Source organism: Nomascus leucogenys, chromosome 1a (genome assembly GCF_006542625.1).
Source record: "Nomascus leucogenys isolate Asia chromosome 1a, Asia_NLE_v1, whole genome shotgun sequence".
In the NCBI taxonomy this organism is placed as follows: domain Eukaryota; kingdom Metazoa; phylum Chordata; class Mammalia; order Primates; family Hylobatidae; genus Nomascus; species Nomascus leucogenys.
In genome coordinates this window covers 64,380,968-64,399,767 of record NC_044381.1, presented here as the reverse complement: position 1 = coordinate 64,399,767, position 18,800 = coordinate 64,380,968, and the positions used below count along the sequence as shown (strand labels likewise).

Below are 18,800 nucleotides of genomic sequence, written 5' to 3'. Positions count from 1 at the left end.
GAGTTACCAAGTTCATCTCTGTAGGATGCTTGGCATATGGAAGGTACTATAAAGACTAGCTGCCATTCTCCAAATTGTGACTTCCCCAGACATCAGTTCAATGTGCTTTCTTCCCACTTGATTCAACGGCAGCCATCTCGGTGGTGGGACACTGCTTGCTGTGAGAAGGATGGAGGAGAAGGGGCTCCTCGGGGCCCTGCCTCCATGTTCAGGGCTTTCAGCAGCTACGGACCTGAGGGGGCTGCAAAAACCTTTGCAGGGAAGATGGGGGAGGGGTGTATGCAAAGAAAAAGCTGACAAGCAGTCTGCTTTGGAACAGGGCTGGATACTCTATGTTGGGGAGTCCAGGCCCCCAGCGTGCCCCCGGCAGCAGGGAGGGCATGCCTGGCAACCTTCAAAAAGTGAATTTCCAAAGAGCACCAGGAGGAAACCTTCCAGAACCTTCTCATGGGCCTCTCAGGGTGCTGTTTTCCACTGTCCACTTAGATCTTAGTCCCTTATAAAAAGGCACCTCCCTAAGGGAGATGATTGAGGTGGGGGAGAATTAATTCCTGTTTTCCTACCTTCATGGAGGATGTCAAGTATGAAATCCAGAGAATTTCTCTTTCTCTAGTTCAGTGTGCTCAAAGGAGACCCTCTAGGAGAGCTTGCAGAATTGGCTTTTTCAGCACCTCTCAAAGTTTACAAAGGTTTTTGTGCAATAGGAATAGAAAGTATATATATAACTGAGACAGGAGAACAGAGCCTTTCTTGTCTAAAACCAAGTCAGTTCCACAGAATAAAAGCTCATTTGGAGAACTCCTGGGCTCTGGGCGCCTATAGGGTGGGCAGGAGCTAGTCTGTTAGGGAAAAGACAAACTCATCACATGATCCCAAGCCTTCCCTGCAACAAGAAGACACTTGGCCAGGCCAAGAGGTGAAGTTCTTGTTTATTGTTGCAGCAACTCTTATACAGACATTAGCGTTCAGTTAAATAAAGGAAGATAGCACAGTAAATACATCACAACCCCAAACCGGATGACTGTGGCCACGGGACGGAGGAGGGAGGCAGGGACCAGTGACCAGACTGTCAAGGAAGTACATTCAGTGGGTGTGCGGTGTCCACATTCCAGGCTCACGTGTAGATATATTTTATTTATATATTTATTTATATTTATATATAGATCATTGAGTTTTGTGTATACAAAGAACGATATTGTTACAAATACAATACTATACTTCTCCCGACGCTTTACAATAAGCTCTATTTCACCCTCTTTACAGAACAATAGTACAAGTTCATACTCTAGGTGCTGTGCTAAGTATGTACAAGAAATGTCATTCCCACACAGTCCTCACACACTGCCTTGATGGAGGGGAAGAAAGATCGAGTCGTGTGTGTGCTCAAGTCGACCCAGGCCAGGGAAGGAGACACATGAAACTCAAACCAACAGGTGGCTTGTGAATGTGAGTAAACACATCTAAGGAGGGGCGGCCCCTGGTTGTAAACATTGGTAACGGCTACACCACTGGGTCGAGGGACCCGGGAAGGGCTCTGTAGATGGTTTTCATCTGTGTGCGGGAGGTGTTGGTGCCCACAGGGTGAGGGGGGCAGAGGAGCGATGGGGGAGGTAGTAGGTTACTCTGGGACTCCCTGAAGGCGGTGTTGATGGGCAATGTTCAGAAAGCAAACCCGTGCGCAGGGACCCGGCGCCCCGCGATGCGCTCCTAGAAGCCTGCTCTGGCGAGGGAAGGTGTCGCTGGAGAAGTGGGCTCCAGGCATTGGTCTTTGGGGGTTTCTTCCTCTCATGAACCCAAGGCTGATGGTGGCTCCCTGAAATGCTCACATTGGAGAAAAGGCAGGGTGGGTTCTGGTGCCTCTGCCTGGACCAGGAGGGGGAGGTGAATGTGGGAGTCCAACCCCAAAGCTGAGCCACCAGCACGCCCTGGAGGAGCAGCCACAGTGGCTCTGTGCCCTCGTAGCATTTGGGAAGGCTGCCTTGTACATAGCCTTCCCGTTAAACGGGGTATTTAGATATTTACATATATAACTATATATACTGGGATGACAGAAGGGAAGACCGCCACTTCTCTTGGGACTTTCAAAAAATCTAGCGACTTGCTTTTAAGACTGTGGCTGCTGGAGTGACCATACCTAGGTTCACTCCCTTGCCCCAGTGGTAGCAGGAAAAAGAACCCACTTCAGCTGGGTGGACCTGTACCGAGCTCCAGCAACTTCCACTCACTGGGTGTGAAGACACACCTGGATTAATACAAAAGAATGTGGCGGAGAAATCTTCTCACTCTAATGTTACAATGTCAGTCCTCTAGGAGAGCTTGCAGAATTGGCTTTTTCAGCACCTCTCAAAGTTTACAAGGTTTTTGTGCAATAGGAATAGAAAGTATATTCTCTCCTTGAGGTGAAGATACATAACCGTTATGTGCAGGTTGTACAGGGACGCACTACTGGAGTTCTGTCCCCTGGCCAGTCATGGGTGGGCCTCTGTGGTGCTGCCCAGGTGCCTAGGGACAGACAGGCATGAGCCCCTACAATGATTTTCCAAGGCTGCTGATGCCTGAAATACCACCACTAACACTTCATTCCTGTTCTATCCACTCTTATTGGCAGAGGAAAGATGAACTGGCTGATGACTCTTAAGTGTCTCATTGTATCACCAGATACTCTACAGCAAATGGAGAACCCAGGCCATGGTTCCTTCCTGGTCCTCACGTTTGTGATGGGTTGACCTTGGGGCTGGTCTCCCAGCAACATTCTGTAAAGCATCCTTTGAAGAAGTCCTGGGGAGCTTTATGGCCCATCCCAGAGCCCCTGGCCCCACCACGTGCCACTCTCTACAGCAGCGGAAGTCCCTTTCCCCACAGGGCACCTGGGCAGCCAGTGGCCTTCCTTCCTCCCTTCCTCAGGGCTCCTTTGTAGCACAGTGAAACTGAGAGTTCCACTGCTTGTTCCTGTCAAGCATTGAGCTTCCCTAATTCTAAGCAGAAAACTCAGAAGGTACAGAGATCTCGCGGAATTGATCACAGAGCTCTCTGGTTGAAGTCTCTTGTCCCTAATCTTGTTATAGTCACTTTTCTCCCCCCTTAGAATCCCTCCATTCTCTCTATAAATACATGCTACCAACCTTTGCTCACTGAGTTCCTATTTCCATAGACACAACATAAATATCTCGGATGCAGAGAACAGGGACTATATTAATTACAAAATATAATAGTTTCTCTTCCCCTGTCTCTACTGAGGTCATGAATGAAACAAAACAAAAGCAAAGCCACATCACACCTCACATGAAAACAAAATGCTCTTTGGACCAAGTGAAAACTGGCTCAGAATTATAATATTACTAAAACATCTACACTGAACTGAGATGGAAGCATAAATATGAGGCACCTGATGAAAACATGGAACAATTCCACACCAGCCAAAAACGCTCTCAGGCCCACAAGGCAGCAAGAGGGTGTTTATGGGCCACATCTGGGGATTCTGAGGCATAACTTGAGGTTGCTATTGTCTCCTTAATTTTGTGGCTTATGTACTGTTCTGGCCTTTCCAATATCACATCTGCCTAGTGGCCCTGAGCAGAGAAGAACGTTGGTCTTGCCTTGGGCCAGGAAACAAGATGCAATTGCACCTGCAGCTCGCCTTCTGGGGAACAGTCCCTCCTTACCAGACTCCTGGGATGTGTGTTCGGCGGGGAGGGGAGTCCAGGAGGAGGATGCTTTAAGCCAAAGTGGTGCTGGAGGGGCTGGGCCTCAGCGCAGAGAGGGCAGGTCTCTCAGGACAAGGCTGAGCAGCCCCTGCCTGCCTGGCCACCTGCCAGGGAAGGGGCCTCCCAGAGAGGTGGGTTTCCAGGGGATCTGTGTGCCTAATCTTCAGCTTGTCTCATTGGTGGTGGGAGCAGGGAAGGGTGATATGCAAATGGGACTGTGTGTGTGTGAGAGACAGAGAAGCAGACAGTACCTGCCTGTGTTTATCTAATGGTTGATAACTTGAGGACAACCTGTTAAAGCTTCAGATGCCCCATGAATTGCCAAGCTCTCTGTGACACTATGGTGTCCTTGCCCAAGGCAGTTATTTCCCCTTTTATCCTGGGGTGAGAAGGCTCATATTAGAAAATACACAAACGTTGAAATTAAAACTAGCAATAGAAGAGGTTTAAGGTTGGCTCAGAGATTCTGGGAGGAAATAATGTATGGTGCCCCAAATACATGGCAGGCAGTGCATAACCTTAATGATGTGGGCTGGCCCTGGGTACTACCACATTCCCACAGATAAACTCAGAGAGCAGAGATCAGCAACTGGGTTTTAGGCACTGCTGAATCAGCTGCTTCGCTGCCCCGTGAGCTCCTTCTAAGAGGTCTGCACCTCTTGGGAAGGGAGGATTCTCCCTTAGGCAGTGACAGCCCACCCCCAGACACACCCAGAAGGCCTTCCAGGATGGTCCTGGGTCAGTACCAGGTGGGTGCTGGCTATTCTCCATCCTCAAGGGAGTGCATACGAAACTTCCCTGGTATTAAAAAAAAAAAAAGCAAATCGGAGAGAGTAAGAGGTCCTTGTGGATTCTTCTCTTCCTGTGTAAAACCAAATGCTGGGCACGAGAGGGGAATGTCTCAGTGGACACAGGGATGCAGCACGAGAAACACAACCACGATGAGGAGAGTCCTCCATGCATGCCACCGCGTGCGGCCACGGTCAGATGTAAACGGGCTGCTCCTGGGCCGTCAGCAGCCTGTACATCGCGGCTGGCATTGTCTTCATATGAATCTGAGGGTAAAGAACACACTTTAGTGGGGGCTGAGGCTAGGGGCTGGCTGCGTGGGCACTGCCCAAGGCTGGCCAGAGAGGCAGTGCCTTTCCCATAGAGGGCTTTGAAGATAGATACTCCCCTACTGCCCAGCCACCACCAGGGACCTGACCCAGGGTGGCCTCCAGGAAGAGTGGAATCCACTGACTTTCTCAAAAGCTTAGGGGTGACAGAAATGAACAAAAAAACCAAGCAAGGCTTATTTCTCAGTCAAATGCTCTATCTCTCACCAGACCCTACCCTTTTAAAAGCAAGAACTCTGATAATGGAGGGAGAAGGGCTCCAGGCTTCTCAGGGCACCTGCCTCCCTCATCTCTCTTGGCAGATGAGGCAAGGATGACAAATCAGCCCTAGAACAGCAGTGATGATTGACAGCAGTGATGATTGACAGCAGTGATGATTGACAGCAGTGATGATTGACAGCAGTGATGACTGACAGCAGTGATGACTGACTGATAGCAGTGATAACTGACAGCGCTGATAAGTGAATGACAGCAGTGATGACTGACAGCAGTGATGACTGACTGATAGCAGTGATAACTGACAGCACTGATAAGTGAATGACAGCAGTGATGAATGACAGCAGTGATGACTGATAGCAGTGATGACTGACAGCAGTGATGAATGGCAGCAGTGATGACTGACAGCAATGATGACTGACAGCAGTGATGACACGTTATGCCACACTGCACTGGGGTCACACCTCTGGAGGGCCACTTTGATTTGACTTGAGTCTAAGACTTAAATCTTTTAAAAACATTTGGGGAGATTAACTGGGGAAAATGGAGGCAACTTAGGCGGCCATACAGAAAAGCAACAGAAAGCTGAGTGTTAGAAGGTGAGCACATCAGATGAAAGAGAAGGCTGAGGGGGATTTGATTCCATTTCATGGAGGAGCTCCCAGACAACTGCTTGCTAATGAGTTTGGTAACTGGTCAGACACAGGTCTGCTTGTTGGGGAATGTTCAGGATTGGAAACTCAGGGAGCTTTCCTGGAAGGTCTGCTTAGGGCCATGGTGAGCATATGAGGCAGAGGCACCAGACGCGGCCCTCAGCACCACCCTCAGCCCCGAACCTCTCCTACCTCCCCAACAGCATTGGAGAGAATGTGGACGATCTTCTCGTGGGGGGTGGCCACGACGCTCTGTCCATTGATTTCAATGATCCGGTGCCCCACACGGACGCCTCCTCTCTCAGCTATTCCCCCTCGCATGAGGCTGCAGATCTGCCAGAGTCAAAGGCGGAGTTACCCTCATTGCAGACAGTGCGGTAGGGCTGGAAGGCCGTCTTTCCTGAAAGCCCCCCGCCCCCACACTCTGCTCTTGGAGAAACTGACATGGTTAGGCTTTGGGCATTTAACTCTCTTAGTGTCTTTTCACAAAAAAATAGGTGCTGTCGGCCCACATGGTCACCTTGTTCATGCGGCTTGCACAGAGACTGTAGCACATCACTGGTTTTTACGGCACACTGAATTCTACTTCTCATCCCAGCTGGGGCTGGGTAAAAAGGGCCATTTGGGTCTGTCGCAGAGTCGCCAGTGTTTTCAAACTGTCAGCCTGTGTGACACAGGTTAGTGTTAGTTCCCGTAGTCATGACTGGGACGCAAGCACTCAAGTGTTTAATGCCAGCAGACTGTTTTTAGGGTCATGATTGCCTGAGCCGCCATGGGGCTGGAACTCCACTCTGTGTTCTGAAGTGTGGCTGGCTGCCGGGGAGAGACTCCTTTAGAACTTCCCAATTCAGCGGCCCCTATTCAAACTCCCTTCCCACAGAAAAGACAGTGAGGCTGGATTTTGTGATGGCACAGCCAGGTACCACAGTGACCCGACGTTGCAGGTGGGGCTGATGGGCCCTCCACCCTCACCTCACACACACTACAACATAACTTTTCCCAAAAGAGTAGGTCTGAATTTACTAAGTTGGCTTTTCATTCCAGACCATGCGCCTTTATTTAAAAGTGGATGCAGACAAGATTGCAAGTGACATCTTGCAGCAACATGCTGTGTGATTCTGTGAGTGTGTGGCCCAGCTGCTCTCTCAGCTAGACCTGGGGTTAAAATATTCCTTAGGTGTTTTCCCAGTGGACCCACACGTGTTAACAACTCCTTGTTCATATCTGAACTTTTAATACTGTTTAACTATGAACAAAGCAAACAAGTACAAGTACAAACCAATGAAAAGATGATCTCAGAGCTAAACTGTAAAGAGTCACCCTAGGTCCTCTCCTAATAGGCAAACTAGGCTACTCAGGTACAAAGAATGCAGGAAGTGGGGCTGGATATTTCAACTCCAAATGAGAAGTTCAAGGGTATTTTTAAACCTTACAATGTATTTGGAATGATATTTTAATTACCTAGGACTCCTTTTTTTTTTTTTTTTTTTTTTTTTTTGAGACAGTCTTGCTCTGTCACCTAGGCTGGAGTGCAGTGGCATAATCTCTGCTCACTGCAACCTTTGCCTCCCAAGTTCAGGTGATCCTCCTGCCTCACCCTCCTGAGTACCTGGGATTACAGGTGCCTGCCACCACACCTGGCTAATTTTTGTATTTTTAGTAGAGACTAGGCTTTGCCATGTTAGCCAAGCTGGTCTCAAATTCCTGGCCTCAAGTGATCTGCCTGGCTTCGCCTGAAGGCCAAGGTTTGAAGGATCACTCAAATACCAAACTGTTTGAGTCCCAGTTGTGACTGTGGGAACTGAGTCGGCCCCTGCACTGTACAGCCCCAGGCTTGGGAGTCAGCTGCTCTGCAGGACTCTGTGCAGCCAGGGTGGACAGCCTAGAGGCAAGGAGGCTTTTGGAGGGTGCATCCCAAACTCCCAGGCTGGCAGCCGGGAGGGCAGCCCTGCATGTCACAGAAACACTGGGTTCTGGGTGGGAATCTCTGCTGAAGGGACTCTGTCCAGAGAGGGAGCTGAGCCTGCTTCATCCACTCATACTCTTTCTTGATGGATTCCTTCAGGGAACAAACTGGTTTTAAAAAAAAAAAAAAGTCAAAGGCCCTGTAATTCCAGCACTTTGGGAGGCAGAGGCAGGCGGATCACAAAGTCAGGAGTTCAAGACCAGCCTGGCCAGTATGGTGAAACCCCATCTCTACTACAAATACAAAAATTAGCTGGGCATGGTGGCGTGTGCCTGTAGTCCCAGCTACTCAGGAGGCTGAGGCAGGAGAATCCCTTGAACCCAGGAGGCAGAGGTTGCAGTGAGCCGAGATGGTGCCACTGTACTCCATCTTGGACAACAGAGCGAGACTCCATCTCAATTAAAAAAAAAAAAAGGCCATGCTACATTTTTTTAAAGCATTCCAACAGATGTTTATTATTACTAAAATGTCCATTTTAATTTTTTTATTATACTTTAAGTTTTAGGGGACATGTGCACAATGTGTAGGTTTGTTACATATGTATCCATGTGCCACGTTGGTGTGCTGCACCCATTAACTCGTCATTTAGCATTAGGTATATCTCCTAATGCTATCCCTCCCCCTCCCCCCACCCAACAGTCCCTGGTGTATGATGTTCCCCTTCCTGTGTCCAGGTGTTCTCATTGTTTGATTCCTACCTATGAGTGAGAAGATGCGGTGTTTGGTTTTTTGTCCTTGCAATAGTTTGCTGAGAATGAAGGTTTCCAGCTTCATCCATGTCCCTACAAAGGACATGAACTCATCATTTTTTATGGCTGCATAGTATTCCACGGTGGATATGTGCCACATTTTCTTAATCCAGTCTATCGTTTTTGGACATTTGGGTTGGTTCCAAGTCTTTGCTATTGTGAATAGTGCCACAATAAACATACGTGTGCATGTGTCTTTACAGCAGCATGATTTATAATCCTCTGGGTATATACCCAGTAATGGGATGGCTGGGTCAAATGGTATTTCTAGTTCTAGATCCCTGAGGAATTGCCACACCGACTTCCACAATGGTTGAGCTAGTTTACAGTCCCACCAACAGTATAAGAGTGTTCCTATTTCTCCACATCCTCTCCAGCACCTGTTGTTTCCTGACTTTTTAATGATGGCCATTCTAACTGGTGTGAGATGGTATCTCATTGTGGTTTTGATTTGCATTTCTCTGATGGCCAGTGATGATGAGCATTTTTTCATGTGTTTTTTGGCTGCATAAATGTCTTCTTTTGAGAAGTGTCTGTTCATGTCCTTTGCCCACTTTTTGATGGGGTTTTTTGTTTTTTTCTTGTAAATTTGTTTGGGTTCATTGTAGATTCTGGATATTAGCCCTTTGTCAGATGGGTAGATTGCAAAAATTTTCTCTCACTCTGTAGGTTGCCTGTTCACTCTGATGGTGGTTTCTTTTGCTGTGCAGAAGCTCTTTAGTTTAATTAGATCCCATTTGTCAATTTTGGCTTTTGTTGCCATTGCTTTTGGTGTTTTAGACATGAAGTCCTTGCCCATGCCTATGTCCTGAATGGTATTGCCTAGGTTTTCTTCTAAGGTTTTTATGGTTTTAGGTCTAACATTAAAGTCTTTAATCCATCTTGAATTAAATTTTGTATAAGGTGTAAGGAAGGGATCCAGTTTCAGCTTTCTACATATGGCTAGCCAGTTTTCCCAGCACCATTTATTAAATAGGGAATCCTTTCCCCATTGCTTGTTTTTGTCAGGTTTGTCAAAGATCAGATAGTTGTAGATATGCGGCATTATTTCTAAGGGCTCTGTTCTGTTCCATTGCTCTATGTCTCTGTTTTGGTACCAGTACCATGCTGTTTTGGTTACTGTAGTCTTGTAGTATAGTTTGAAGTCAGGTAGAGTGATGCCTCCAGCTTTGTTCTTTTGGCTTAGGATTGACTTGGTGATGTGGGCTCTTTTTTGGTTCCATATGAACTTGAAAGTAGTTTTTTCTAATTCTATGAAGAATGTCATTGGTAGCTTGATAGGGATGGCATTGAATCTATAAATTACCTTGGGCAGTATGGCTATTTTCATGATATTGATTCTTCCTACTCATGAGCATGGAATGTTCTTCCATTTGTTTGTATCCTCTTTTATTTCATTGGGCAGTGGTTTGTAGTTCTCCTTGAAGAGGTCTTTCACATCCCTTGTAAGTTGGATTCCTAGGTATTTTATTCTCTTTGAAGCAATTGTGAATGGGAGTTCAATCATGATTTGGCTCTATGTTTGTCTGTTATTGGTATATAAGAATGCTTGTGATTTTTGCACATTGATTTTGTATCCTGAGACTTTGCTGAAGTTGCTTATCAGCTTAAGGAGATTTTGGGCTGAGACAATGGGGTTTTCTAGATATAAAATCATGTCATTTGCAAACAGGGACAATTTGACTTCCTCTTTTCCTAATTGAATACCCTTTATTTCCTTCTCCTGCCTAATTGCCCTGGCTAGAACTTCCAACACTATGTTGAATAGGAGTGGTGAGAGAGGGCATCCCTGTCTTGTGCCAGTTTTCAAAGGGAATGCTTCCAGTTTTTGCCCATTCAGTATGACATTGGCTGTGGGTTTGTCACAGATAGCTCTTATTATTTTGAGATACGTCCCATCAATACCTAATTTATTGAGAGTTTCTAGCATGAAGGGTTGTTGAATTTTGTCAAAGGCCTTTTCTGCATCTATTGAGATAATCATGTGGTTTTTGTCTTTGGTTCTGTTTATATGCTGGATTACGTTAATTGATTTTCATATGTTGAACCAGCCTTGCATCCCAGGGATGAAGCCCACTTGAACATGGTGGATAAGCTTTTTGATGTGCTGCTGGATTCAGTTTGCCAGTACTTTATTGAGGATTTTTGCATCAATGTTCATCAAGGATATTGGTCTAAAATTCTCATTTTTTGTTGTGTCTCTGCCAGGCTTTGATATCAGGATGATGCTGGCCTCATAAAATGAGTTAGGGAGGATTCCCTCTTTTTCTATTGATTGGAATAGTTTCAGAAGGAATGGTACCAGTTCTTCCTTGTACCTCTGGTAGAATTTGGCTGTGAATCCATCTGGTCCTGGACTTTTTTTGGTTGGTAAGCTATTAATTGTTGCCTCAATTTCAAAGCCTGTTATTGGTCTATTCAGAGATTCAACTTCTTCCTGGTTTAGTCTTAGGGGAGTGTATGTGTCCAGGAATTTATCCATTTCTTCTAGATTTTCTAGTTTATTTGCATAGAGGTGTTTGTAGTATTCTCTGATGGTAGTTTCTATTTCTGTGGGATCAGTGGTGATATCCCCTTTGTCATTTTTTTATTGCATCTATTTGATTCTTCTCTGTTTTCTCCTTTATTAGTCTTGCTAGTGGTCTATCAATTTTGTTGCTCTTTTCAAAAAACCAGCTCCTGGATTCATTGATTTTTTGAGGGTTTTTTTGTGTCTCTATTTCCTTCAGTTCTGCTCTGATTTTAGTTATTTCTTGCCTTCTGCTAGCTTTTGAATGTGTTTGGTCTTGCTTTTCTAGTTGTTTTAATTGTGATGTTAGGGTGTCAATTTTAGATCTTTCCTGCTTTCTCTTGTGGGCATTTAGTGCTATAAATTTCCCTCTACACACTGCTTTGAATGTGTCCCAGAGATTCTGGTATGTTGTGTCTTTGTTCTCGTTGGTTTTAAGGAACATCTTTATTTCTGCCTTCATTTTGTTATGTACCCAGTAGTCATTCTGGAGCAGGTTGTTCAGTTTCCATGTAGTTGACTGGTTTTGAGTCAGTTTCTTAATCCTGAGTTCTAGTTTGATTGCACTGTGGTCTGAGAGACAGTTTGGTACAATTTCTGTTCTTTTACATTTGCTGAGGAGTGCTTTACTTCCAACTATGTGGTCAATTTTGGAATAGGTGGGGTGTGGTGCTGAAAAGAATGTATATTCTGTTGATTTGGGGTGGAGAGTTCTGTAGATGTCTATTAGGTCTGCTTGGTGCAGAGCTGAGTTCAATTCCTGGATATCCCTGTTAACTTTCTGTCTCGTTGATCTGTCTAATGTTGACAATGGGGTGTTAAAGTCTCCCATTATTATTGTGTGGGAGTCTAAGTCTCTTTGTAGGTCACTCAGGACTTGCTTTATGAATCTGGGTTCTCCTGTATTGGGTGCATATATATTTAGGATAGTTAGGTCTTCTTGTTGAATTGATCCCTTTACCATTATGTAATGGCCTTCTTTGTCTCTTTTGATCTTTGTTGGTTTAAAGTCTGTTTTATCAGAGACTAGGATTGCAACCCCTGCCTTTTTTTGTTTTCCATTTGCTTGGTAGATCTTCCTCCCTCCCTTTATTTTGAGCCTGTGTGTGTCTGTGCACGTGAGATGGGTTTCCTGAATACAGCACACTGTTGGGTCTTGACTCTTTATCCAATTTGCCAGTCTATGTCTTTTAATTGGAGCATTTAGCCCATTGACATTTAAAGTTAATAATGTTATGTGTGGATTTGATCCTGTCATTATGATGTTAGCTGGTTATTTTGCTCGTTAGTTGATGCAGTTTCTTCCTAGCCTTGATGGACTTTACCATTTGGCATGTTTTTGCAGTGGCTGGTAACAGTTGTTCCTTTCATGTTTAGTGCTTCCTTCAGGAGCTCTTTTAGGGCAGGCCTGGTGGTGACAAAGTCTCTCAGCATTTGCTTGTCTGCAAACGATTTTATGTCTCCTTCACTTATGAAGCTTAGTTTGGCTGGATATGAAATTCTGGGTTGAAAATTCTTTAAGAATCTTGAATATTGGCCCCCACTCTCTTCTGGCTTGCAGAGTTTCTGCCAAGAGATCAGCTGTTAGTCTGATGGGCTTCCCTTTGTGGGTAACCCGACCTTCCTCTCTGGCTGCTCTTAACATTTTTTCCTTCATTTCAACTTTGTTGAATCTGACAATTATGTGTCTTGGAGTTGCTCTTCTCAAGGAGTATCTTTGTGGCGTTCTCTGTATTTCCTGAATTTGAATGTTGGCCTCCCTTGCTAGATTGGGGAAGTTCTCCTGGATAATATCCTGCAGAGTGTTTTCCAACTTGGTTCCATTCTCCCTGTCACTTTCAGGTACACCAATCAGACGTAGACTTGGTCTTTTCACATAGTCCCATATTTCTTGGAGGCTTTGTTTTTTTTTATTCTTTTTTCTCTAAACTTCTCTTTACACTTCATTTCATTCATTTCATCTTCCATCGCTGATACCCTTTCTTCCAGTTGATTGCATCGGCTACTGAGGCTTGTGCATTTGTCACGTAGTTCTCGTGCTATGGTTTTCAGCTCCATCGGGTCCTTTAAGGACTTCTCTGCATTGGTTATTCTAGTTATCCATTCGTCTAATTTTTTTTCAAAGTTTTTAACTTCTTTGCCATTGGTTTGACCTTCCTCCTTTAGCTTGGAGTAGTTTGATCTTCTGAAGCCTTCTTCTCTCAACTTGTCAAAGTCATTCTCTGTCCAGCTTTGTTCCGTTGCTGGTGAGGAGCTGTGTTCCTTTGGAGGAGGAGAGGTGCTCTGATTTTTAGAGTTTCCAGTTTTTGTGCTCTGTTTTTTCCCCATCTTTGTGGTTTTATCTACCTTTGGTCTTTGATGGTGCTGACGTACAGATGGGTTTTTGGTGTGGATGTCCTTTCTGTTTGTTAGTTTTCCTTCTAACAGTCAGGACCCTTAGCTGCAGGTCTGTTGGAGTTTGCTGGAGGTCCACTCCTGATCCTGTTTGCCTGGGTATCAGCAGTGGTGGCTGCGGAACAGCGGATATTGGTGAACCACAAATGCTGCTGCCTGATCTTTCCTCTGGATGTTTTGTCTCAGAGGAGTACCCGGCCGTGTGAGGTGTCAGTTTACCCCTACTGGGGGGTGCCTCCCAGTTAGGCTACTTGGGGGTCAGGGACCCACTTGAGGAGGCAGTCTGCTTGTTCTCAGATCTCCAGCTGCATGCTGGGAGAACTACTACTCCTCTTCAAAGCTGTCAGACAGGGACATTTAAATCTGCAGAGGTTATTGCTGTCTTTTGGTTGTTGGTGCCCTCCCCCCAGAGGTGGAGCCTACAGAGGCAGGCAGGCCTCCTTGAGCTGTGGTGGGCTCCACCCAGTTTGACCTTCCCAGCCACTTTGTTTACCTACTCAAGCCTAGGCAATGGCGGGCGCCCCTCCCCCAGCCTCACTGCTGCCTTGCAGTTTGATCTCAGGCTGCTGTGCTAGCAATGAATGAGGCTCCGTGGGCGTAGGACCCTCCAAGCCAGGTGTGGCATATAATCTCCTGGTGTGCCGTTTGTTAAGCCCATTGGAAAAGAGCAGTATTAGGGTGGGAGTGACCGGATTTTCCAGGTGCCGTCTGTCACCCCTTTCTTTGACTAGGAAAGGGAATTCCCTGACCCCTTGTGCTTCCCAGGTGAGGCGATGCCTCACCCTGCTTCGGTTCGCGCACGGTGCACTGCACCCACTGTCCTGTACCCACTGACCGGCACTCCCCAGTGAGATGAACCCGGTACCTCAGCTGGAAATGCAGAAATCACCCGTCTTCTGCGTTGCTCACACGGGGGGCTGTAGACTGGAGGTGTTCCTATTCGGCCATCTTGGCTCCATCCCCTTGGCCATGCTACGTTTTTATTTGTCAACATTGTGGAAAAGGGTGTGGAAGGTGTTCTACTTACAATTCCATTCTGGACGCTGAAACCCAGCTGGTAGCGAAGGTCTGGTCTTCTGATTAAAACGGTGGTCACCGGAGGACATCTCACAATATTCAGCTTGACTCGGGACTGATTCTTTAAGCCCTTAAACATGAATAAAGTACAGTGGGTATGGTGACCACTGAGGCAGACAGAATAAACAAAAGCAGGCAGCACCAAAGGCAAAAGAAGCTGCACTGAGTCTTCCGAAGGACCCACTGCCTGCCTGCAGGCCTCCGGTGCCTGGGCTGGTACGTACAGTCACTGCTCGGCTTCACCTACCCAGGGCTAAGATGCCACATGGTGCAGATGGAACCCTCTCAGCCCTTGCACAGATGGGGTTCCTGTGGGCAATGCCTTCCTTTTGGGAAGTGGGCTGGGTTCAAGGGATCTGATCAAAGTACTTGTGCAACTATGAGGAAGTGTCAGATGTCCTTTTTGGCTTCAAAGATGAAGGAGGCACACTATTTCCCCCAGCCAGGAGAAACATGAGTGGGAAATGGATTTTCTTCTGAAAGGCAAACTCTAGCAATGACTCCTCTTCTAACAAAGGACATCTAATTCACAGCAACTGGCCTGATTCATCATGGCTCTTTTCTCTGGTCTCTGATGCTCCTCTTTCCCCTTCTTTCTGCCAGTTAGAGATTTTATAGCTGTCAACATTCCCACAGCAACTGGGGACTCCAATCAGTGTGTGCCTCCTTGGGAGAATGGGGAAGGTTGCAGGATGGGTGTTGATGGAGAAGGAAGGGGAAGAAATACGACTTGCAGACTGTTGTTTCATGATCCCTGATAATACACCTCTCCCTCTAAATTAAAATGGAGCGTAGAGGGAAAGGTGATCTTTGACTATAAAAAGGGACTAGTTTCAGAGACTATGTAGAAAGCTTCCACCTCTGTGGTCTGAGCTGAGCTCAGGCTCCTTCTCCTGTCCCCTGATCAGACTCACAGCAGTGACAGAAGCCCTGGTGTGCTCAGAAGCATCTTTAGAAAACCATCACAAAGCTACACTTGCCCTCAATTGGGCGGTGGGAAGGTTTGCTCCTGCAGGCCCGGCCACTGACTTGTCAGCTTCACCCTAGAGGAGGATGTCAGGCAGAAGGAACTCAGCCCTGAAACAAATGTCCATCTTCCAGTCTCCCCAGTGTGCCTGCTATGCCTCAACAAACTCCTCATTGCCAGATGGAGGAGAAGGAATGGCTGACAGCAGGTGCCTTCCCACCCCTTTCAAGTCATGGTATGCAGGAGAATCATGTTTGCATGCTGGGGTAAACAGACCACACTGCTGTAGCTGCAGGCCCTGCAGCCCCTGGCCCCCGCTACAAGAGCTGAGGCAGCGGGGGTCAGAGCCCTCAGTGGGAAGCACCTGCCCAACTGGACTCCCATCTACAAGGCCAGCTGCCTGGGAAACTGCTCAGGGTCAGCTCCAGGCCCACTCCTCCAAAGGGAACTGTGGGGTGGGTGGGAGGAGAGGTGGGTAACTTTTCCTGCAGGGGAGAACAGCTACCAGGGAATGAGGAGGGACTCAGGGAAAAGGCAAGCTCTGTTCTATCTAAGCCCACGGTATTGCCTAGAGACAGCACCTGCTCAGTTCACAAGTGGGTCCAGTTTGCGCCCTCTATGAGTGAAGTGGAAAGAGAACCTGTAAAGAAGTGTCAAATCCAAGAAAAGCATGCATGAAGGGTGATCGTCTGCCTTTTATTCTATAAATAGAATTCTGTAAATTCCACAGCCACTACCGCTGTCACTCCTTGACCAGTCTACCAAATCTTTTTCAGTGCGAGGTCAGGACTTACATTTCACATTTTAAAGATGAAGACACAGACACAGATTGCTTTGTCCAAGGGCTCTGTGGGGTCAGGACTGGAACTATGTATCCCTGCTCAGGCACCCTGCCTGGCACAGGCGTGAAACTGGTGTTAGACAACTTCACTACAAACAGAATCTGTAGCAAGAGTGCTTCTTGGAGTGGCAGAAATGACCTACACCCCTTTTGTATCTGAGTTACAGGATATGCTTTAGATTGAGGGAGAGGTAGGGGCTATTTTGCCTCTGGTTATCCAGCTTTACTATGCTTGGCCAGCAGGTGTATACCAATGACTCTTAAACCCCACACGGCGGCAGCAGCAGCAGCCCCTGGCCACTTTTTAGAAGTGCAAATTCTGGGCTCTACCCAAGCCCCACTGAATCAGAAAACCTAGGGGTGGGACCCAGGAATCTGTGGATGACAAGTCTCCCAGGTGATTCAGGTGCATGCTCAATTTTGCGAACAACTGGTGTGGACTACTACTGCAGAACAATGAATGGCCTCATCTGCATCCAGGTGGCTTAATTTCTCCATGGATGATTATACCCAAAGATGTCAATTTACTAGTCACACCTGCAGCCAGTGTGCTCAGTGAGAGCAGGCGCTGGCAAGGGTGGGGTGAGGGTGAGATCTTGTGGGAAATTTTGTTTGCCCAGTCACTATACAGCTGACCCCTGGTCAGCCATCTGCATGTCTGTGTCATGCAGGAACACCCCTAAGATCACTGCTGCATCAAAACCTACCCTGAGGATGAAACTAATTGAACCAAAATGACTGTAACTACCTGTCATTGAACACTCACTGTTGTCTGGCATTGACCTGGAAAGGACAGGAGCTGTCTCGTTTAATATGGTGGCCATAATTATTTCGATATTATAGAAGAGGAAACTGGGGCTCAGAGAGATTAAATGACTCACTCACATTCACACACAGCAAGATTCAATCCTAGGTCTGTCCGCATTCAAAACGCACAGTATTTCTACACCATCATGCCCCATATACACAACCAGAGAGGTTTGCCTGAAGGGTATGTCTTTTGTGAATAAGGCTTGCTCCACAAAGACGACAGGGTCAGCCACAGAACAAATCTTTGTCCCCAGATTCCAGCCTTGAATTGGGGCCATCTATTTAGTTCATTTTCCTACGTGGCAAGAGTTTTTCGGGGTTCCTGGTCCTCATAATCCCCTACCCCCTGGCTTCCCCACTGACTTTTGGTTGTAGGTTGTGCTCCTAATGTGTGAATTTTGATGGAACTCAATTTCCCCGCCGTCAGCATCTGCTCCCCCCGTGCTCTGAATTCCTCTGCTTTCTGCAGGACTTGAGCCTCCCCATGGCTGTCACTCAGCTTGTGGCCTCGATGTACCATGCGACTTCGCATTCACATTCATGTGGCATCTCCTGGTGGTTTTGGAACATCTCCAGGGAACTGCTCTGGTTAGGGAAATGATTCCAAAGCACAGCAATGGAATGAGTGTGATTCTCCCTGGGGAAATGAACATCTGTGAAGGATCCAGGCCTTCCATATGCAGCAGGTCCCATTGTCCCCATCGACAAAAGGAGATGCTCTGGCCTTCTGCTCCTATCAAAAGGACCAGCACAGCCTGGTGAAGAGGACTCTCGTGGTGTCAGAAAACCTGAACTCAAGTTTTGTTTCTGCTACCCCAAGCAGTGGGATCTGAAGCCCTTTGCTCGCCCTTCTCCCACCTCAATTTCCTCATCTTCACAACAAATGGTGAAGCTCACCAATGTCTCTCGCAGTTCTAATTTCAGTGATTGCACCCCCTTTAATGTGTTTATTCCTAAATGCCTTTGCCTGCAACACCAAATCTCAACCATTATGCTTAAACCTCTTCCTAAAATTTAAAGTGGGCTTCTTTTGTGGGTCTGGGAGGTATGGTGGAGAGCAGCTCAGACATTGATGCAGACATTTTTATCTGCTTTGAGTGCTTCCTCCTTTCCATCCACCTAATCAATAAATATTTACGAATCACTTGTCATGTGCCAAGAAATGTGTTAGGCACTGGAGATTCAGGGAAGCGCACCCTCTCCGGGGCTGGATAAGAGAGATTATCAGTACTAAGCACAGGGCTCTGAGCCCAGAGGGGGCTTGAGTCTCTTCACCCTTTTCTGTCTAATCACACACCAGGAGACCAGGAATTTGTGGGAAAGGAGAGAGATGAATGATTAAGACAGGAGCATGTTGTTGGAATCTCAACCCTTCAGGCAAAGCCACCTGCTTTAAATGTTTACACCTGTTAACCACTGAGATTATTTAAGTATGCTTGTGTGATACAGAAAATGTTACCCAACATACCGAAAAGCAAGAGAATGACTCTATTTTCTCAATGTTGCCTAAAAAATTCACATTGCTCTGGTGGGTTCTTTCCTTCTCTGTGAATTGATTTGAGATGCCTGATCTGTCCCTCAGTGAAAGATTTTCTAGATTGGGGAAAATGTGTTGTAAGATGAAGCTTAGAGAAATAGCAATTTGAAATAACGAGACCACGCATTTGCTCTGCTGTTCCTAATCAATGTTTCATGTTGGGTCCCATTAACTTGGATTTCTGAGCTGCCGTTTTATTGGAGGTGCCAATTAAATAAAGGGTCATTTGGTCCCCATGACAACAGTGGAACGGTACAGC

At 46.6% G+C, this 18,800-nt stretch overlaps 1 protein-coding gene across 3 annotated transcripts in view; it reads right to left on the bottom strand.

Annotated features, from left to right (window-relative positions):
* Positions 1-910: 910 nt before the first annotated feature.
* Positions 911-18,800, bottom strand: part of APBA1 (amyloid beta precursor protein binding family A member 1) — a 242,142-nt gene continuing 224,252 nt past the window's right edge. For all 3 annotated transcript variants that reach the window (XM_003267392.3, XM_030810047.1, XM_030810045.1), the window contains 3 exons: positions 14,337-14,456; positions 5,884-6,024; positions 911-4,759 (listed from right to left, as the gene is read on the bottom strand). In XM_003267392.3, the coding sequence (XP_003267440.1) occupies positions 4,688-4,759; positions 5,884-6,024; positions 14,337-14,456 (333 nt within the window). In that variant the 3' untranslated portion in view covers positions 911-4,687. The remainder of the gene's footprint in view (positions 4,760-5,883; positions 6,025-14,336; positions 14,457-18,800) is intronic.